This window comes from Pygocentrus nattereri, chromosome 2, assembly GCF_015220715.1.
Source record: "Pygocentrus nattereri isolate fPygNat1 chromosome 2, fPygNat1.pri, whole genome shotgun sequence".
Classification (NCBI taxonomy): Eukaryota; Metazoa; Chordata; class Actinopteri; order Characiformes; family Serrasalmidae; genus Pygocentrus; species Pygocentrus nattereri.
Genome location: NC_051212.1, coordinates 17,654,190 through 17,676,978, shown reverse-complemented (window position 1 = coordinate 17,676,978; position 22,789 = coordinate 17,654,190). Strand labels below are relative to the sequence as shown.

Sequence of the window (22,789 nt, the reverse complement as noted above, 5' to 3'; positions counted from 1 at the left end):
TATTCTGTAGTGCAGCATTGAAGCCCTCAGTCTCACCAGTTTGACTGAAGTCACCATTTTTTGTATCCTGTCTGTATTTTCATTGTCATGCATTAGATAAATACATCATACACCCCCCACCCCCCTTGTCCAGGTGGGGTGTATTTTCATCCAGAGAGCCCCTTTAGTGCTTTCATGGTGCACTGCTTTGGAGAAACAAGGTTTTGAGTGATGGTTCTATATTCCTGTAATGAGTCTGAACTCAGAGCAGGATTTGAAAGAGCATCCAAACCTGCCCTCTGCTGGACACAAGTGGATAGGGTTTCAGCAAACAGGGCTTTCAGTCACACCACAAACACACACAGTACCTGGCAACAGACTTCAGTCAGTCAGAATTGATTAATTTTATTTGGGGCATTTTTGTGTTCTTTCAGTAGTGGCTGCGTGGAAGCGAGCAACACTGGTGGTGGGTAAGAGGATGAGGTCATAGAAGACAGAAAAAGGAAGACATTAAGAGGACAGAGGACAGTGTAAGACTGTACAGGGCTAGACTAGATCTTTTCCAATCATCTCATCAGTTCTTGAATCATTATTAGCATCTCTAGGCCTGCTACAGTTCCACTTGCATGGGGTCAGACCCCACTTTCTTTGTTTCCAGATTCCCTCCCTTGAACGCTAATCACTATCTTTCTGCATGTGGGAGAATCAAAATCTTTCCCAGGATCATTCTTGTAATAGCAGTGGACAAGGGCAGTGAAGAAAGTCACATGACACAGGAGGCAGACAGAGCAGGCAGCCTGTCATTTATGTGGTGCACAGTTATGGGTTTCTATTGCAACAGTGTTCACCATGTTCAGCTGCTACCTGCTGTTCTCAGTCTGTCTGTAATCATGTTCTCTTACTCTTGTTCAGCACTCTTGCTTGGCCCAATGTACAGTTTTCCTACTAGTGGCAAAGCTTTGAAAGGACACATATCCGACCACTATATTTCCGTCTTCAACTGACTTCCTTTTGACATATTCACATAAACAAACATGACACGTGACCTTCAAGCTCAAGACATACAAAAAAACAGAAAGACATTAAGAGTCTAAATACAAATATAAGCATTCATTTTCATAGACATGACTGTATTGTATGAGAATGCCAGAGAAACGCGGGGGAAGGTGGGCGTTGTGAAGGTAATGGCAGTGTGGTGCCTATCCCTTTGCATACAGGCTGAAACCTTTAATAATACTGATCCATTTTTGCCTTTTACAAAAATAAGGCTTTATTAAGCCACATTTGGGGACCACAGGGGCAATCTGCTAAGCCTGAGTGAAGATTGATACATTGTGTCCAGCCATGTGAGGCACTAAGGCAACAGTGGGGAAGTTTCTAGATTTGTTTTTTTAGAGGCAGGACCAAATTAGAAACAAGTCATATGACTGTATTGTGCCGTATGGATAGTTATTGCACTTGAGGTGGTATATTCAGATATATGCCTTTGAATTGAGCATTAAACTGAATCAGACATTAAGTGTAAAGTCACAGAAGCAGAGTGCCCTCCCCACTTCACCCTTCAGCTCTGGGCTCCAGTTTGGAGATTCATAACTCACACACGTTACAATTAAGAGAGAAGAAAGAGAGAGGGAGAGGGAAAGAAAGAAGGGGAGGGAAGGAAAGGAAAAAGAAGAAGTAAGATGAGAAGAACAAAAAAGGGGACGCAGTAAAATCTTCATGCTTAAATGAACACCTGCAGTGTACGGTGCGGGCTACTTTAGCACTGTGGGTGTTAAATTAGACCTGGAGATTCTGCTGCGCACTCTTTCTAAAAGAGATAGAAACAGAGAGGGGAGATTGAAAGGGAGAAAAAAGGGCATACATAAAATTATATGTGAGGAAGAATAAAATAAGGAAGGGGGGACCATTTGAAATCATTATCTTAATGGCTTTGAGGAAAGAGAGAAGAACAGTGACAGAGGATGGAAGAGAAAGAAGGAAAGAAAGGGGAAAAGAAAGAAAGGAAAGAGTGTGCATTTATAAGTCGCTCTCTCCGTAGAGGGCGCTGGAGAAAGAGATGTAGTCGAGAGCTCCTGGAATTGCTTCTGGCCCAATGTACTTGGTCATGCGGCTGATGCAGTACTCAGCCTGCTCCGGGGGAAGCTCTCTGCGCAACTCATCCACTGTGATGTAAGCCTGAGAGAAAAAGGAGTATTGAACAAAAGAAAGGATGGAAGGAAGACAGGATGGAAGGGGGAGAGAGAAGTAAATGGGTAAAGGGCTTCAGAGCATGTAGTTATAGTAATTAGAATTACAACATAATTGTTATTGTCATAATGCCTTGTGAGAAAACTGTCATTTTATTACACTGTTATTACCATACCTCAAATTCAACTGTCATATTACTATTAATATTTTATTAAAACTTTTCTGCACTCACACTGTCACAACTTACTTCTCTAGTGCTGCTGTGCTACCAATTCACTGTCATGTCAACAGAACTGGGCAATATAGCCAAAAAATCTTATTCTGATGTAATGTATAAAGCTACCTATATGTGAAAATGTGAAATGTATGTATGAAAATATTATTTTCGTATAATGAGTCTCATGCAACATTTGGACACCCCTGGTCAAATCATGTTTTGATGATTTTCTAAGTTAATAGAAGTAAACACATTATAGGGAACAAACTCAAATATGGCATATTTCTGCACAATATAGCACATACTTTTTATTTATTTGCTGAGTTCAACCAAAAAAGCATAAACTATATAAATAAATACATATAGATGTCAAGCATCCCTCCAGCTCATAAGCATCCATGGACTCCATCTCCCAAAATCCTCTGGGAGTTCACATGACTGCTGACCCTCCACCACACTCCAATCATTGTTCATCTTCACCTGAATATTAATTTGGTTCATCTGTTTCTTGGGTCATGTGTCTAGTTAGTGTTAGTATAAGCCTAGGCTCCTTGGGAGGTATTGCTACTTCTTGTGAGAACTACTGAGCATTTTTTTCTGATTGCCCTTCTGTATATCAGACCTGTCTTGGAGTCTTTGACTTTGTCTTTTTGCCTTTGTCCTTTGGATCTGATTGCCTGGGTTTTATTGCGTTTTTCCTTTTTTGTACTTGGATCTCTCTGGACTGGACCATTGCTTATTTTTCAACTACGAGCTTCACCTAAGCCCCTAACAATAAAGCCTCACTCTTTGTTTTTTTTTATTTATTGTTTTTTAGTGTCTAAGTGGCCTGTTTTCATTACAATTGATATATGACCAATATGTTAAATTAATAAAAACACTAATTGAACATTAAAATGTGCAGAAGTGTGTGTGGTTGTGTTAATTTATTTTCACTGAAAATCAACAAAACATAATTTGTCTGGGAGCGCTGGGATAAACAAATATGTATGAAAATAACGAGCAAACCTTTCCTAACTGTCCTGTTAATTAATGCTGTTGTGAGTTAATGGCTAGATGTCTCCTTCTCAGCCTAATCAAGCAATAGATGCACCTACAGTATCAAATTAGCAGTTGTTCAAATTCTAAGCCTTTGCTGCTACCAGATTGAGGGATGGAATGCATTATGATTTTTCAAATATAAAATAAATGTGACAATTACTGTTTGTAAATTGTGAACTTCTGAACTTTACTGTATAATTAGCTGGGTCAGTCGTGTGAGTGTACTTACCTTGTCTGAGGCCAGTATCTTGAAGGAGGCCATCACTTGTTCGGCTGTGTCTGTCTCAGCAGTCTCTCGGGTCATGAAGTCGATGAAGGCCTGGAAGGTCACCACTCCAGTATTGTTGGGGTCCACCAGGGTCATGATACGGGCAAACTCCACCTCACCCTGATTCACAGCAACAGGCTCAGGTAAGAGTGATTGTGCATGTCTGCACACAGATATGAGTGTGAGCAAGTCTGTGGGGGGTTAGCACAGCACTAGTAGGGCAGAGTTAGAGCAGGGTGAGGCAGTATACTGGTCATGTGTCATTCTGAGTGTTTCTACACAGCTTCGCTGAATAAGGGTCATTTTATCTAGATAGAGTGTGATGAATATTGGTTTTTTATAGCACTATTTAGCAGAGCAACAGACTGTTTCTGTTTGTATGTGTGCAGATACACTTGTGTCCACTCTCACCAGATCATAACCCATGGAGATAAGGCAGGCACGGAAGTCATCAGGATCCATCCTGCCGTTTCTCTTCTGCAGGCAACAAATGTAATGCATTCATACTTCGATTGCTTTAGAACATACATACATTTACATTGTAGGTTTTGTTCTGACAGCAGCCATATGTATATAGCAGGGGCCAAAAGTTAAAGACCACTAATGAAAGAACTTCAATTTTGCATTCTTTTCTGCTTAAATTCTTCATTAAAAATTATCAGCATAACAATTTGCATAAAGTATTATATAATATTTTAAATATTTACATTAATTTCAGAATATATTAGCATTTATGTCATGTCCCTGCTTTGCTATAGTTATGGACTTCACAGCCTCTAATGAGATCAATAATAATAATAATAATAATACATTTTATTATATGGCACCTTTCCAAAGCTCAAGGCTGCTTTACACAATATCAAAAAAAAGGCTAGCAGCCAACTATGAAATATAAGAATGTCATAAAGAAAACAAAACAAGAAGGATGTAAAGGAAAACAAACACAAAACAAACGACATGTATATTAATGACGAAAATGGCAAAACAACAGAGAAAACCAAAGGAAATAAAACAAACTGGACAGAAATGTGAGAACAACATACAACACAGCTATGAAGTTGAGGAAGAACAGTAGTACTGGGTGAAAAGATAAGCTTTCAATTTAGTGTTGAGGCAAGGAGCTCCAGAGCCAAAGCACTAAAGGACTTGCCACCCAAGAAGACAATCCAGTATGTCATGAGGAATTTGTGTTTGTGCAGAGGAATGTGCAGATGAAGGAGCTGAGCTAAATATGGATGTACCAGACAAAGAAACACCTTATACGTAATTAGAAGTAAAGTGTACTGAATATGTGAAGTAATGGTTAGTCATTGTAACTGGTATAAGACAGGAGTGATATGTTCTGCAAATTTAATGTATGTGAGAACTCTTGTAGCTGAGTTTTGAGTATTTTGCAGTCTATTTAAGGTATTTGCGGGGAGACTGGTAAAAATAGAATTACAGTAATTAAGTGGAGAAGCGATAAACGCATGGACCAGCGATTCAGCATCTTTGAACTTGAGCAGGGAGCAAAGACATGTAATATAAATAGTGAGCTAGAAATAGTGCAGAACCTTATTGCTTCTTTGTTTTACTTCTCCTAACTTTCATTTGTTTTTAAATATTCAGGTTTTCATTGTCTTAGACAATGTGGATCCCATTGTACATATTATATCTTCTAACCCGAAGCTTTTCTTTTCCGTTTTGAATGTTTAAAAAATCACATAAATTCCATTTTGTAAACATCTCACTGGCCCTGATGAGGCATGTCACCCCTGATTGTTCCACAGATCTTGCATAGTCAGGACAGTTTTGGCCTGACAATGTCTGTCGCGCTCTTTCTGTCTCTGTGTGTCTCTCACTAACCCTGTCAAAGTGGTTGAAGGAGGCTCTAAACTCATTGAGCTGCTCCTGGCTGATGCCCTTGGCGTCACGGGTCAGGATCTGGTTCTCCACCTCGTTGATGGTGCGAGCCATGGTGGTAAGCAGCTGCTCCCAACCCACACGGATATGCTGCATGACAATGAACAAAATTTCATGATATGAAAAAGAAAGAAGCAAAGACAGAGAAAGCAAGCAGATGTTTAAAATCTCTCGCATAAAAAGAGGGATTATGTACAGTACAGAAAAGAGAAAATATAATGTTCACAAGCAACCAAAGAGAATCGGATGTTAAATCCCTTAACAGTATTTTCCTGCCTAAGTGTATGTGTGTATATGGTGTGCTTTATGTGTGGTAAATAGGTGCACCATGGTCTACTGGTGTGTGGGTGTGTGAGTGGGCTGGCACCCAGTGTGTGTGTGTGTGTGTGTGTGTGTGTGTTTGTATACCTCCATGGTATAGTTGGTGTGTTTGTTGTCAAAGATGATTGCCTCCTGGATCAGCTGGTGGTCTCCCTCCAGTTTGTCAATGTTAGATTTGTAGTTAATGATGTTCTGCTCGTATGTTTTCAGGTTGTTCATCTGTTCCTCCAGAGAGCCAGCAATGTCCACAGACACGTGACCAATCTCCTACTCACACAGACACAGACATATTAGAAATGTATAGAACAAGAAAATGAACTTTTCTTTTGATATAGAACATATAGGTTGATATACTGGCAGGTACTGATGACCTGCAGTTTTAGCGTTAAATGCAAAAACATCTCCACGGCACCACCAGAATTTGAACTTGCAATCCCGATGATCAGGCAAAACCTTGCCTAACCAAGTATGGGTCATATTTAATTACATTCAGGTCCATAAATATTTAGATATTGACACATTTATTTCTATTTAAGCTGTATACAGCATCATATTAGAGTTGAAATTAAATAATTAATATAAGCTGAACATGCAGATATTCAGCTTTAATTTGAGCATATTTAAATCTATGTAGGAATTACTATAATTTTCATACATAACTCCCCCATTTCTAGGGTCTTAAAAGTAAGTGAACAAACTGACATTATCCTAAATTCAATAGTCATTTTTAATTATGCCTGTTTTGTGTTACAAAATAACATGTTTGGTTATCGGAACTTTTAACACTTTAAAATGGATATCAGCCACAACATTTTCATATTGCTCGTACCATAACGCTAACTAATGTTAATATCTCAGTACTGGAGAGATTTTGTTTTATGTAATTAATGTGTTATTATTTAATTTAATTAATTAATGACTAATTAATTCCATTAAATCCTTGTTTGCTTGCTTGTTTGTCTATTGTGTTTTAATTCTGCTATCTTGTTCCTTTGACCAAAGAAAATTTAGAGAGAAAAAAAGAAAGAAAGAGAAAGGAAATGCAGAGAAATGAGTCCTGAGCCACCTACCTCCATCTTGGTTTGGATCCAGGGTCCGATGATGTTGGCCTGGGCAGCAAACTGTCGCCTCAGCCTCTCATTGGCCTGTTGCCTGGCAAACTCCTCCTGGAGCATCTGGTCTCTGAGGGGCACCAGCTGCTTCACCTGCAGGGGGTGAGAGAGAGACAGTGGGGGCAAATATGTTACACACAATTTCTCAACAAAACAGGAGCCAGAAACAACGAACTTTTCATTCAAACAGAAATGGCACCATGTCACGCTTTTTTCTTTTCCCAACACCAATACTGATATTAAAACTTTGCATTTCGACTGACATCAATACTGATCTGATCATTTTCTTTAAAACCTATTACTCATCTGCATTCAGTTCAACTGCTCTAACACTCTACTACCCCACAGGACAAAACACACAGCTAACATAATCACATTACACAGTGTGAATAAGTGTTATTTCAGCATAGATTTGTTACGGTTTGGGGCCAGATTTGTTGATCAGATTCTTTCCTTCCTATTTCCGATCTAGCATTTTCTGCTTCTAATAAGGATGTGCTTTCTCTATTTCCAACAGTTTATCCTTCTGTCTCTTCTTATGTCAAACCCAACCTAAGAAAGATTTGTCAGAATAAAATGGGGCAAAGCCACAATATGCACCATATGTTTCTGCCACATGGGCCTGTTCAATCAGATGAGAAAGGACAGATCGGTGAGCAGTTGTCACGGCAGATGATCTGCAATGTTTTCAGAGCCCATTACACCAGTTTCACATTTACAAACAGCCGACCAACCCGCATCCAATATGAACTAATGTCTGCATGTCTGTTTTGAGCCTTTCCAGAACTCCAGCTTTCTGTTAGGCCAATTAAAGCCAGTGGTAACAGATAATACTCCAGAAAATGGCTTTTCCTCGAAGATGATTTTTCTTTAGGAGGACCATTTTGACTGTGACATTCTTTTGCAAATGAGTCCATTAAGAACCATTCAACATCAAACTGTCTTCAGGTGTTCCAACTCTGAATTACAACCCTTTAATTCACTAGGCCTTGTTTATTGTTGAGTGAGCTCAGAACAGGAATTTTGCAAGGAGTTGGGGCAAGTAGTAAATAGACCAGAACTCCACAGGAAGCCTTGGTAGTTCCCTTTTCTCCAAGATACTATGATGTGCAACACCAAATGACAAATGTTTGGACAATATTGTTGAATAATAGTGGAGGTCATAAGTTCACAAAGACATAAAACATATTGATTTTTACAGCATCTAAAAACTGGCAAATTACATTTAATCTTGTATTTTAGATTTTTTAGATTCCCCCTTTTGCCTTGATACATTCTCTCAAGCCATTTGTTTTGGCATTCTCTCAAGCAGCTTCCAAGAGGCTTGAAGAAGTTTTTGTTTTTTTGTTTGTTTTTGTTTTTTTTTTGGTTTGGTTTGGTTTTTTGGGTTTTTTTGTTTTCTGATTAAGGTGGTTGTTTTCAAAATATATTCCAAGTAGGAGCCATGCATGCATTTCAATTTGTCTATAAAACAAGACAAGTAAGCCTTTAGACGAAAATGTCTTTCAAAATATAAAAGCATGCTTTCAAAAAGTTTCAGCTAAACTTGACTGGCAGTGTGATCTATGCTGCGCTTACCGTCTCCCACTTGTTGCTGATGTCCTGAGAGCTGAGGATGGTGTAGGGGTTAATTCCAGACAGTTTGATGCCATAGGTCTGAGCAATCTTCATGATCTCGTTCATTATTCCCATGATGGCCGAGCGCTCCTTATCTGCCTCTGGGAGAGTGGCTTTGAACTGATCATGAGCTGTAATCAGACTCTGATGAAGAGGAGAGTGGAGGAATGAAACAGAAGGTAAGTTACACATTCAACAAGAAAGCTCTCTTTTTTTACATTGTTACATTACTACAGTACTAATACAATACCCTGCAAATATGAACAAGACACGATATAAATTAGAAATTTATATTTACATCAAATACACATTAGGAAGCCCAGTAGTTACAGTTACCATCCAATACTTGCTTCAGCTAATCAACCCTTTCCACTAAGGGTTGCACTGCAGAGAAGAGGGAACAAACTTGCTGTTTTAACTATCATTCAGTAATATTAGTAACTTTGCTTTTTATTGTATTCATATTTATTCATATTTAATCTAATGTTAAATAGTGTTTTTGCAAACAAAAAGACACCTACTGCCTATATCAACTTTAAACAATGTTCTTGGGTGGCCTAATGCATCTCCACAGTACTGTGTGTTTTTAATGGTAATTAAACTACAAGTTACTACATGTAACCACAAATCTTACTGTTACACAAAAAGTTACGGTGAAGGTAGATCATCAGATCCTAAATGATATGTGCAATGTAAATAATGCATATGCCACTTATATGCATATACACTACTCAACGCATTAATCTTTTATGTTACACAAAGAGAACTCGAGCTACAGTCAATATGAAAAAGCAACACCTACTTGGATCTCCTCAATGCTGTGAACGATGAACATGTCCTGCAGGTCCTCCATGGCTCCATCCATCCAGTTGTTAAATGGCGCTGCCCTCTTGGCAAACTCCAGGTACAGCTGGTCAATGGTCTCCCACAGCTTCTCCACACGCTGCAGAAAAGCGGGGCAAGCAGTCTCATACACTTCAGTTCTTAGTCATGAATAGGATCATCAGTGCTAAAGACTGAACTACACACATGGCTCTTGCATTACATTACATGTACACTACTGTGTTAACAGATGCTCCAGTGACATTTTACATTTAGTGCACATTTAAAGATAATTCTGAATTGTGGTAAAATAATTAAAGTAAATCAGAATTTGGTGAAATCTAAAATCTTCATGAGACATTTAGTGATCTCCTACAGAATCAGTAGCAAACTAAGCTGTTTTCAGTCGTCAGGTCAGAGACTCTCACTTACAATGGAGCAGGCAAAATCAACACAACATCTCTACTCAATTCCCTCTAAAAATACACACCATCAGGTCTTTTTAACTCCTAAACCTACACACAGACTGTCCAAACACATTTGTTGGAACTCTTGTCTTCTACCTTAAAAACAGAGCTATTTTCTGTGCAATATTTTTAATGCTCCCATCACTTGAGCACTTTATCACTATTCACCAGTGTCAAGTTCACAGTTCCTGTAACACTGTGTAATAATACCATCACTGTGAACAATGTGCAATATTTTTCTGTGCAACATGCAGATTTTTATGTACATAGAACTGGAGGTGGGAAACATTGTTCTAACACAGGGTGACAGAATGTTTGTGTATGAGTGTGTGTATGTACCTCCAGAGCATCTCTCCTCTTCTGGGTGAGGGTGCCCAGGTTATCCCACTGGTCACAGATGCCCTGGCAGCGAGCATTCACAGTAGCAGCATCATGGTAATCCAGCTCACTGAGAACAAACACAAACCACATACAAAGAGCTACAATAAACACTCTCCCATGACTATGAATATCACGGTTATTACTGTTATTACTGAAAAAATTCAAAAATTAAAAACTGCACTAAAACAACTGGTTTCAAAAGCAAAACTATAAATGTATAAAGTGTTACAGAGACAACAATTAGTGTTTGTATTTTGGGTGCAAGAGGAGTAGTGTAGAAGTATATACTTTCAATTTCAAACCTTAAAGGGCCCAAATTAAGGGCAAACAGAATTTTCTTCACTTTTTTAAAATAAAAGAGTTTGGTGTGGTTCACCTTAATGTACGTGTTTATATGTGTTCCACACAGTCCATAGATGAAGACTAAGCTGTTGAAAACTAAGCTGCTAAGCCTGTTTTGAATTCACTGTTTTTATGATGTCACAAAAACCAATGCATTTATATCTATATGCCAATTCAATTTACAGCAGTTTAGTTCCGACTGTTCACACTTAAGTTATAAGGAGGGTTTCAACTTGGAGTGCTTTGTAAATGAGGCCCAACCCAGGGCAGCCAATCAGAACATAAGTTCTTAAAGACGTTCAATCTTAAATGCACAGAAACCAAAGCAGCGTATTTAATTCTAATGGACAAAGCGAGGTTGGGAAATTGTAAAGTAAACTAAATGATTGTTTGTGAGTACATAAAAACATCATAAGCAGATTTTTAGGGAAAAATTAAATACAACGGAAACGTAGAATATGGGCCCTTAAATGAGAGATGAGGATAACCTTGAGCAAAGCCTTGCTCCACTTCTAAAGAGGTGAAACTCACCAGAGAGAAAGCTGAGTGCAATTCGTATTTATTTTGAGTTTGACTTGATTTATGACCAAATATTCCATATAATGCTAAAAAATAAAACTTTTTTTTTCAGGAAAGCAAAACAATGAACTAGTAATGCATTAACAAAAACTAAAGTGACATTTAAATCCAAAACAAAAGCTTAATAAAAAGAATGAATATTTCAAATCTATAATAACCCTGGTCAGCATATAAAAAGTGTATTAAAGCGTAATGTGTGTAATGTTATCCCCTGAGCTAACAGATGTTGCTGGGTTTGAAAGAGATGATGAGAACTGCAGGAGTTAATTTTGAATAAAACCTAAAAGCAGTGTTGAGTCATGTTCTCCTCCCTCCTCATACACCTCTCACATCCTGCTTTCTCTCTGGTCCTCCCATTCTCTCTCTCCCTCTAACCCTGCTCCCCCCTCACTTCAGCTCCTGGGCAATAGCAGCGATCTGCTCCACTCGGTCCTGGTGGGCAGCGAGGTCACTCTCAAACGCCTCGTGCTTCCTCATCAGAGCCCTGATCTCCATCAGAGATGCTGACTCATAATCCTTCTTAGAGAGAAGATCCTCTTTTCCTAGAGAGTGAGAAAGAGAGAGAGAGAGAGAGAGAGAGAGAGAGAGAGAGAGTGAAAGGCAGATAAAGGTGGTGGTCACTGGTGAAAACAAAATTATATGTGAAGCTAATTTTGTTTTAAATGAAGAAAATTACTATGTATGTGTGTGTGTGTGTGTGTGTGTGTGTGTGTGTGTGTGTGTGTGTGTGTGTGTGTGCGCGCTTGTTTTTGTTAAACCAGAGAATAACAGGACTAGCCTGCAGGACCAACTTATATCAACTAGGTGGTCCTAACTTTGAAAAGCACTTTTTATAAAAGCTATTTTTTTTTAAGTCTTTTTTTTAACTAAAAGAGCAAAACCATTTATTTTTCTATGTTGAAGCTTTTATCACTTCTGAGTATTTTATTTTTCTTGTTTCTAATTTTTTATGTTCTTTTACCATACTCATGCTGCTTTTATGTTTTTGTGATTGTTGTATTTTTTACATAATTTTTCATCTGTAAAGCACTTTAAGCAGCATACCATGAAAGGTGATAAGTCATAATAAGCTTAAATAAGTTGAAAGGTTATTATTATTATTATTATTATTATTATTATTATTATTATTATTATTATTATTACGGTTAGACTACTTATTACATATAGCTACTATTTTTTACACATATGTGGCATTTAATGTGTTTTTACACATTCATTCTTGAAAATTTTTTTTGAACAGTATATATAATATATATATATATATATATATATATATATATATATATATGTGTGTGTGTATATATATATATATATATATATATATATATATATATATATATATATATATATATATATATATATATATGTGTGTGTGTGTATATATATATATATATATATATATATATATATATATATATATATATATATATATATATATATATATATATATATGGGATGTAATCTTATACAAACACTTACATGTGATACATAGAGGACATATGTAAGGATACGCACAATGACAAAAAGAGTCCAGTGTGCATGGGTGTGTGTGTGTGTGTGTGTGTGTGTGTGTGTGTGGGTGTGTGTGTGTGTGTGTGTGTGTGTTAACCTGCAGTCCAGGACTCATGCAGAGAGCACTTCTGCTTGAACTTCTCAGCCAGGTGGTCCAGTCTCTCCAGCCGGCGGATCTCAGTCAGCAGCCACTCCTCATAGCCCTTCTCCACCTGCTCCAAACCTTTCCATGCATTGGCAATGTCCTACAAACACCCACACACACTGTATTTACTGCACAGCAATCATGATCAACTTAGTCCACTGAAACTGTTCTGGGTTTATAAATTTTATTTTAAAATCTATTTATAGATATGTATACAGAATAAATGTGAACACACTCAAATACGTGAACATGCAATCACTGTCATTAGAAAGCATAACTATTTAAGTTATTAATTGTACACTTTGAAAATTTCACCTTTTTCTAAAATTTCATAAGAAAAAGAAATTTCAGGTTTTAAGTTTTTCAGGTGTTTAAGCAAAATGCATGGCGTTAGCAGGTGCTAAGAATGTTTTTTGCTTGTCATGTAAAGTGTTTTGCAGATAAATGATTTTCCTATGACAATGAGGATCTGTGAATGTGTATATACTGTAAATCTTTGACATACCGACACCATCTTGCCCTCGGAGGGCATGAATGCGGGTCTGTTGCTGAGCCTTAGTTTGGTCTGCAGGGTGTTGAAGTTGATCTCCAGCTGGCACTTCTCTTGCACACGCGGTGGCTTGTGAACACGACGGTAATCCCTGAAGTCCTCCAGCTTCTGCTGCATGGCCCGCATAGTCTGCTCTGCCACACGGTTCTCCAGCCAGGGGACAGTACGTCTGATCCACTCCAGCAACTACAGTACAGGGAGAGAGAGAGACAGAGAGAGAGAGAGAGAGAGAGAGAGAGAGAGACAGAGAGAGGGAGAGGGAGAGAGAGAGAGAGAGAGAGAGAGAGAGAGTTGGGAATGAATACATCAGTAGATGGATGGATCGGTGGATGGATGAATAGATGGATGGATGGGGAAAAGGAAAAGTGATTAGAAAGGAAAACATCTGTTCAATTTCAAATAAAGCTCCATTATTTCCATTTTTATGTATCACTTCCTCAGTCACATCTGTTCACTCAACTTTATTGACTAGGCCAAGAGCTGATGCTGTTAAAACAAGGGACATAACAGTTAAATGAACAAATTAATAAATTAATAAATAGATTAAGAGATTAAGAAAGTGGTAGAAGAGAATAGATATAGATCAAACAAAAGATAAAAGCTTAACTTCTAGGTCTAACAAATTTCAAGCCCTCATCTATGATACCCAACCTCACTAGTCAACTGATGGAGCTTATCGGAGGTCAAATATCTACACTATAAAAACTTACCTCACTGGCTTCCCCTGGCTCACCGAAGAGACTCATCAGTAAACCATAACACCTAAAAGCTCACCTCTCTGTCTTCACTGATGGAGCTCACTGAAGAGGCCTATCAGCAAACTTTAATGTCTAATAAATGACTTCATGGCCACCTGATAGAGTTCTTTGAGGGTGAGGGTGAGTAAACTCTTATGTCAAATAATTGACCTCTTGGGCCCTCTGATGGAGCTCATCAAGGAGATACATCATAGTGTACCACCATCAGTACACCATAATGTTTGTCACCTTACTGGCCTCCTGATGCATCTTATCAAGGAGGTACATCAATAAAGTATAATGTCTAATAACTCACCTCCCTGTCCCTCTCATGAAGCTCATTGAGGAGGTTCATCAGCAAACTCTCATGCCTAATATCTTACCTCATGTGCTTTTTGATGAAGTTCATTCAGGAGACCCATCAGTACAGCATGGTGTCTAGTAGCTCACATATGGAACTCATCAAGGAGGCCCATCAGTAAACCACAATGTCTAATGATTCCCCTCACTGTCCTTCTGATTTTACTCATCAAACAGGCCTAGGTGTTAACATTAATGACCAATAACTCACTTTAATAACTCCCTGAAAGAGCTCGCCCAGGAGTCCCATCAGTAAACCATAATTTCTAATAATTCACTGGCCCCCAGATGGAGCTCATTGAGGAAGCCAGGGTGTAAAATCCAATAATGAATAACTCACCTCACTGGCCAGTTTCTCATACTCCTCCATCAGCCTCTCATTCTCCTGGTTCACTGCCAGAACCTTACAGATCCTGTTAGCAGCAGTCTCAGCCTAGAGGGAGAGAGGAGAGAGATAAATATGATAGAAAGAAAAAGAAAGGGAAGAAAAAGAGAGTAACCACCAGCAGTGAGGTACACAGAGTTGATTGCAGTTCTGTGCTTTACAATTGGATAGCATCTAGCTGCATGAATGAAAAATTATTTCGTACCTGCTCAGCCCCAGCAAAAGCATGGTAGAAGCAGGACACATAGGTCATGATGGCCTTCTCATCAGGCTTTGGGGTGTTCACAATGTCTGACCAAGACAAGGGAAAGGAAAAGAGTGATGAGGTAGGAATAGAGCAAGGAATAAATTCAGAAAAGGTTCCATTAGATCCTGTAAAAGTTGGAGTTATTACTGGTGATAACAAATATTCAGCATTTCTCTCTCATAGCTGACTGAAACAAATAGAGAAATTCTCAATTAAATGCAATTAAATTCAAGATTATTGCCATTAAGCTTATATAATATGCAGAACTCATTTCCCCTGTTCTCCTGTGCGTAAGACAAGAATATAATACAGTTACAATTCAAATGAACATTGTCCAAACAGGACTTTTTTCCATGTTATCTAGGTAGATACAGCCTTTGAAGTCCTTATCCATCAGATTAGCCACCAATAAAATCAGAACGGGATTTGATTTCTAATGAGTGGGAACAATTTTGTAAGCAAAACATCACTCTGGGCAACAGTCTTAAGTACTTGATTGATTACGGATATGAGTCACTATCTAGAGAGGTTTCAGTTGTAAGGAAATAAAAACAGCAGCAGCTCTATGCCACGGCTCTTTAAAGAAAAAATACTATAATTCAAGGTAAAGTATATGTTAATATGTGTGTTATATGCTTAAAATAAAACTATAAAATGTATTTTGCAGTCATCAAATGTAAGTGCTTAATCAAGATCAGCCAACAAAAATTTCATGAGCACCAGTGTTCAGGTAGCTTGGGGCTAATAGAGTATTATATAATATAGAATAATAGAAAGATCATAACGGTGCTAGCATTATCGCAGTGGTGTTTTTTCTTTGTTATTAAATGACTTTTGACATTTATGACCCAAATTGAAGGTCTCTAATCATCATGTTCTGCCACCAAATCCAGTGACACAGAATGTAAAGTGACTGTAAATGTAATTAACCCCTTTAACGGCCCACTGACGAGCCCAAAGTTTTATTACGCACTTCTATGATCTAAGAATAGCTCCGTCAGTTTGTGCTGACGTCCCTGTAGCTACTGAATAATGAGCCATAGTGTATTATAAGTGTGGGGTTCTAAAGGGAAAAGAAGGTAATATGTTTTGATGTCTAAAGGTACAAGCAAAATCTGAGGACAAATATTTTCACACTATCATTAGTAAAAACCTAAAACATTGTAGCTCCATTTATTTTTCCTGGTTTTAGTTTTTCTGCATTTTGAAAACACCACTGGCCCTTTATGCTCTGTGAACACTCCATAGCAAATGGACTGAGGGAACTTTTGAAAAACGAAGCATTTGGAAAGAGAAAATGGTAGAGGGCACAGAGTACACCAAGTTTTAGAAGCCACTAAAATCAATACTAATGCAGGGTTTGAATTCAAGCTCACTTCCGCACTGAATTAAAGCATTAATTTTATTGGCATAAAGTGGCAGCTGCAGAACATCATGTGGCTCAGATTGATCCTGTGCTGAAAACAAGCCTTAAACACAGTGATAGAGCAGACCATCCTTACTGAAAATGCTAACTAGAATCGGTTCTACTGTAGGAGGGATTAAACAGATTGTGTGTTGTCTATAAGGAGAGGACTGGAGATGTGATATCAGGGCACAGATGCAGCAGACTGCGCTCATGTGTGAATTCACCAAGAGATGTATCCATGGCAACAGAACCATGTAACTGTGGAAACATCTTACTCTTGGCATGATGTAAATTCGGGGCTTTCAGTCTATCACCTCCAATGCAGAATTGTGGGGGAAAAGTTGATTTATTCATCTCCAGCAGAATATTAATATGAATGTTTTTTTAGATGTCTCTAATTCAGAGACAGTACTTGTCAGAATTTGAACCCTGAAAGCCTGCATATTTTTGTTCTTAAAACAGTTGATTTTTTGGCATCCCTTCACAATAAGACTGTTAGTTTATGACTGGAATATTAGTTTTTTTTTTCAAAATGTCATAAACACCTCACAAATTAAGCAGTTATAACACAAAAAAGGACAGCAGTGTTGCTGTTGCTAAATAGTGAGGCCACATTCACCTACATTGTTAAACCTCAGATTGCCTTTGTCTTCTCCATCAGTCAGTATTATATCTGTCAGCTTCATCAGATATTCATCAGATATAATAGCTTACTGTTGCCCTTGTTATGTATGTGTTATAACTGCTCATTAATATTTTTAAGGTATTTATGACCTAATTAATAACAATTAATAAACAAATGTAAACTATTCTTTAAAAATGTACTCTTTGTGTCATAGACGTTATGATCCCTGGTTCCTGTCAACACCACTGCAAAGAAATCGGGCAATACGTTTATCTACAATGAGCCATTTCACACCAAACCTCTCTGAATGGAACTGTTTATATGCCAGTGACTGAATTGTGCAAATATTTTGGAAAAATAGCAATTTGCTGGAAGTTCACTTTATGCTGTTTACTTGTTCCAATCAATTTTTTTTATGTTAATTAACATTCACTGGCCTATCACTGTATAAAATCATTATCTATTCTGTGCATATATATATATATATATACATATATATATATATATATATATATATATAGCATTGCAAAATACCCTATTTAGGCTGCCGCAACTGTCTAATCATTGGCTTTTTGGCTCTACTGTGAGTTCGATCCCCAGTGATGCTACAACCATCTGCAGCTTAATTTCAAATAATATTAAGGTATATTGATATTTTGCATGGATGTAATTTGTCATGCTTTAAGGACAAATAAGGTGGAGGTTTTGTTCTGTAATCAAACTAATGTTAGCACAATAGCAAATCCGTTGTCTTTTCCAACTTGCCTAGGTTCAATTAGCTACAGCAACATAGTAAAAATCCAACTTAAATTAATTAGGTTGAATTGGATTTTGCCAATATTTTGCAAAGCCTGTACATCCTACAACAGCTGCTGTAAAAGAATGCTTAAGCATAGTATGGATTGGTCAGTTGCCCAGGCTTTCTGACTCACCTTCAGCATCCAGCATTTTAGGGATGTCCAGGTACTTCTCAGCCACCTCAAATGCTGTGTTCAGGTTACCGATGGGGTCATCCTGCAAAAGACCCCCGAGAAACCCACCAGCACACAAGATGTCAGATGGAACTCATTTACATAGGGGAAGCACAATGTGTAATACAGCAGCACAGAGTAGAAGCAAAGAGGAAGAAGAAAGATGCAGAGAGAAAGAGAGAGAGTAGCACCTTTCTCAGTTTGGCGTAGTCAATCAGATCAGGTCTGTGCCTGTGGATGAGGGCACAGAGAGCAAGGCCATCCTTCCAACTGAGCATGGCCAGGAGAAAGAAGGAGAGAAAAAACCAAAGAGACAAAAGAAGCAGAGGAAAGTATAATACGTGAGTACAGTAAGAGTGCTGGATGCAGAAGAAGAGACAGATTTCAGCAAATAGAGCCATTTCAAATCACAACCAGACCACCAATTTAAAAAGTCCTACAGGAGCTTCTTGCCACTGTCAGATCATTATGACATTCTGGCTCACTGTTAAATGTGGTAATTCTTTATCTGACTGGCTGTGTACAAAATCGTATATATCTGCCCTAAAATGTATGTCAAATAATACGTCTAGAATCATTAATGTGTCTAAAAACATAGTATTAAATGTATAATAGACAAAAAGACATACAAAGTGTGCAAACACTGGACATATTTATTCAGATACAAGTAGAGAGGCTTTTAAAGTATGTTGAAGAAATTACTGCTATCAGGCATCACGTTTACTCTCAGTGTGCTGCCTCATTACAACAGACAAAAGGACAATTTCTCCATAAAAATGATAAGCCATATATAATGCACAACTGACTTTCTGCACATATCTTTAATTTTGCACATATGGTAATGTACTTCCACATTAACAACAATACTTTGCAAACTACACACCACTGACTGTGAACGATGTTTGAGTTAATACTGTCCTCTGCACTGGGCTGGTGTAGTTCCACTGTATGTGTAAATGTGCAATGTAGTTAGGTGTAATTGTTCTGTGTTTATAAAGTTTTGTGTTCTTCAGTGACTGTTGAACCCAATTTTCCTATTTGGGGATCAATAAACCACATTCATCCATCCATCCATCTATCCATCTATCCATCCATCCATCCATCCATCCATCCATCCATCCTTTCAACCATAAATTCATACATCCATCAGAAACAAACTATTATTCGAATACAAATAATAATAATAATAATAATAATAATAATAATAATAATACAAGTTATTATTGCAAGGAAGCCCTGTATGAATTTTATCTATCCACACTTGTTTTGGCTAATCAGTGCTTTATTATTAAATCAAGTGGGCTGGTGATGGAATTGAACAAATGAATTAAATGGCTAGGGGCACCCAGAAGAAATCTGGAACCAAAATTACAGGATATTAATTATCTATCTATCTATCTATCTATCTATCTATCTATCTATCTATCTATCTATCTATCTATCTATGCCGAGTGAGTGTTTTTCAAAAGTAAGTTCAATTCTTAACAAGGTGATTTTTATGGTTATTGCATTCCTATTCCATAAACATGATTATGACATATTTTTGTATCACTTTTGTTTTATAAGATGTAAATGCATTAAAAACTGAATTTGTATGATCTCTCACCTGATGTGGAAGTTCTGTACATTAACATTCCTGTAGGGGGCAGTCTTCCTCTGGCACCACAGCAACAGTCCCTCCTTAGCAGAGGTCTCTAAGGGGGTGGCGTGAAAAACACACAGGGAATAAGGGACACAGTGATGAGAGGAATGACAGGAGGCGCTTGTTTTTAATCACTGTTATTTGGTTGTTAATGAGTGTTTAATTAAAAACAAGACCGGCCATGTTATTTTCTTAATGAGTCTCCTTTTTGAAATCATGTAGGTGCCGCATGAATCACTAATAACATGATGTCAGCTCATCTTTTTGTGGAAACACTGCTCAGGCACAATGTGCCATTCAGCTATTTACACCAACATCACATTCACATGTAGCCTAATGAACTGAAGTTCAAATTTCAGACACATTTAACAGCTTTAGCAAGTACCTTCAACAGAGATGTCCTGGATAGCAAAACGGAGGATGATGGTCCAAATCATTCCCAGAGTCATCTTCACATTACCATCAACAATCTCTGCAGAGAGTGGGAGAGTGGGGGGGGGGGGGGGGGGGGAAGAAAGAAAGAAAGAAAGAAAGAAAGAAAGAAAGAAAGAAAGAAAGAAAGAAAGAAAGAAAGAAAGAATGGGAAAGATAGATAGATAGATAGATAGATAGATAGATAGATAGATAGATAGATAGATAGATAGATAGATAGATAGAGAGTTAATGAATATAATGATATTTATTAATAGTTACATAACACTACGGAGAATGTTTGTAGATAAATAAAACATCATTTATTCTAAACGTGACAATTTCCTATTATTATCCTAATATAAGCCATAAAAACCTGAATATAAAATATTAACAATAGGAAATTCACACAAATATGTTCACGCAAAACCACAGGTCCTCACCCTCAGCCCCAATGGACACCAGTTTGACTCCCTTGCTGCAGATGAAGTCCAGAGCCTTGTTTACGTTGGCAATTTTGTGGAAGCGCATCTTGCCTTTGTCTGGTTTGGGCAATCTTTCACCTGTCAATCAGAAAAATCAGGTTTTTGATCACTGATAGCCTCCAGATATTTAGTCACTATACATGAATGCAGTTTCAAAACATACAAACATAGAAAACAATGCAATTGAGACATTAGCCCCCATTTCACTAGCAGAGATGTTAATAAACATAATGAATGACAGACAGTGCTGTGAGTTAGTGTTGGCATAATGGCAATTAGAGTGAAATAAGATATTTAACCTTAAAACTAACTGCCTAGTGGAGGACACTGTAGAAACTGGAGACATAACTAAGCGCACACACACAAAAATATTCAAGTCCAACATTAAATGGCCATCTCCCTAGCTAAGATGCTAACAGATCTCTGAACAGTTATAGTCATCATCAGACCCAATAAACATAACATAGGAGTCAAAATATGGATGTTGTTACCATCATTCTACAAATAAGCTAACACTCCTAAACATTGTATCAATGTTGCAAGAAAGCAAGTCTACCATTAAATTTCATCAGTGTGCAACATCATAGAACAACACCAAAGACTGAAACTGCTAAAGCGTCTTCACTAGTGCATTTGACAAAGCTTGACAGTTTGTGGCGGGTATTTTGATGAAGTTGCCTGTCTTTTTGTGTAAGTTCAGAGTGTAGCAGTATATACATTATTCGTATTTTGACTCACATAATTCAGAGGATCCAGTGATATTTGAAGGAAATTATATTTAAGATGAAACATTTTGACACAGTATCAACAATTTTAGATAAAATTCATTTTTCTGATAGGGAAAATCAATTAAGACAACTAAGAGTTCTTAATCTAGGCATGATGCCGACTACAGAGGACTCTAAAATGACAAAAGGTGGGGTCAGTAAATGATAGCATACTGCCATTTTGGAAATCCAAGTCAAATAAGGGATTTGTATTACCTATAGTTTGTAAAACTCGCTACACCTTTAGACACACTCGGAACAATTACCAGTCATGATGCATTGCTTCAAACCATTGTATTGTATTTAAATTGTCTTTCAGTGTTATGTGTGTACAGACAGCAGCTGTTCTGCTCCATGAACTCACACCTGCAGTTACCAAATTCTGGAGCTAAAACTCAGCTCATACTGGCTGACTGCAAACTCCACTGTATTCATGGCCCTGTATTTAGAGCAATATTAGTGCACACAATCACTCTGTAGAGGCATTTATTAACATACTGTATGTAGGCCACCACACACACTGGAATTCTTATTTGCACTGAGCTCTTGAACACATGGTACAAAAATACAATAGATGAACTCCTTAGTATGTATGTACTGTGCAAATGTAAATAATGAGTAAAGCTACTTATTCGGGCTGTATTTGTTTGTTCAAAATAGACACTACTGATAATCAATACAAAAAACTAAACAAAGCATTGCATGTGAGTGAGTGTGTTAGCTTAACCATTTCCAAAACTCTCCACAAGGAAGTCCAGTATTTACAGTTACCAGCCAAGACTAAGCTTATCTAATCAATTCTTCATTAAATTAAATCAGGTGCTGCTTATGCAATTTAACACATCCATGCAATGACTGGAGTGCAGTGAGAGATCAGGGACCAAACCTGTGTTCTTCAAATCCACATTAGTAACTTTGTTACTACATTTATTTGTATTTCTTGTTATAATGCGTCTTTTACTTGCAAAAGCAGACGGAGATAAACACTTCAAACTATTTTCTTGTCTGCCTATGGCTTTTGCAAAGTAGCACACATGATGAAAGCAATAAATGTAGAGAATATCTGCATTGTACTGTTGGTGTAGAATGTGTATGGAATGAGACAGAAGCTGGTTTTGAGCTGGGCAGTCTGCACTTTAATGGAACAACTCGTTTGAGTGTTTGTGGACTCATTCTGTTTAATACATACAGACTCTACTGCAACAGAGTAGAGAGACTCTTTGAACCTAAACAATATGCCACTGAGTAGTAAACAGATACAACAAGAGTCTATTAGTTACTGCAGAAGTTCTAAAAGACAAATATG

The 22,789-nt window shown here is 37.6% G+C and overlaps 1 protein-coding gene across 1 annotated transcript in view; it reads right to left on the bottom strand.

The window, feature by feature from the left end:
- Nucleotides 1-359: 359 nt before the first annotated feature.
- actn3b (actinin alpha 3b) overlaps nt 360-22,789 on the bottom strand; it is a 41,033-nt gene continuing 18,603 nt past the window's right edge. The window contains exons 3-21 of the mRNA XM_017719052.2: nt 20,675-20,794; nt 20,206-20,292; nt 19,785-19,872; nt 18,370-18,448; nt 18,140-18,221; nt 15,133-15,218; nt 14,883-14,975; nt 13,401-13,631; nt 12,848-12,995; nt 11,630-11,780; nt 10,276-10,384; nt 9,450-9,590; nt 8,609-8,791; nt 6,989-7,123; nt 6,006-6,185; nt 5,541-5,687; nt 4,107-4,172; nt 3,657-3,815; nt 360-2,157 (exon numbers count right to left, since the gene is read on the bottom strand). Coding sequence (XP_017574541.1) covers nt 1,999-2,157; nt 3,657-3,815; nt 4,107-4,172; nt 5,541-5,687; nt 6,006-6,185; nt 6,989-7,123; nt 8,609-8,791; nt 9,450-9,590; nt 10,276-10,384; nt 11,630-11,780; nt 12,848-12,995; nt 13,401-13,631; nt 14,883-14,975; nt 15,133-15,218; nt 18,140-18,221; nt 18,370-18,448; nt 19,785-19,872; nt 20,206-20,292; nt 20,675-20,794 — 2,444 coding nt within the window. The 3' untranslated portion in view covers nt 360-1,998. The remainder of the gene's footprint in view (nt 2,158-3,656; nt 3,816-4,106; nt 4,173-5,540; nt 5,688-6,005; nt 6,186-6,988; nt 7,124-8,608; nt 8,792-9,449; nt 9,591-10,275; nt 10,385-11,629; nt 11,781-12,847; nt 12,996-13,400; nt 13,632-14,882; nt 14,976-15,132; nt 15,219-18,139; nt 18,222-18,369; nt 18,449-19,784; nt 19,873-20,205; nt 20,293-20,674; nt 20,795-22,789) is intronic.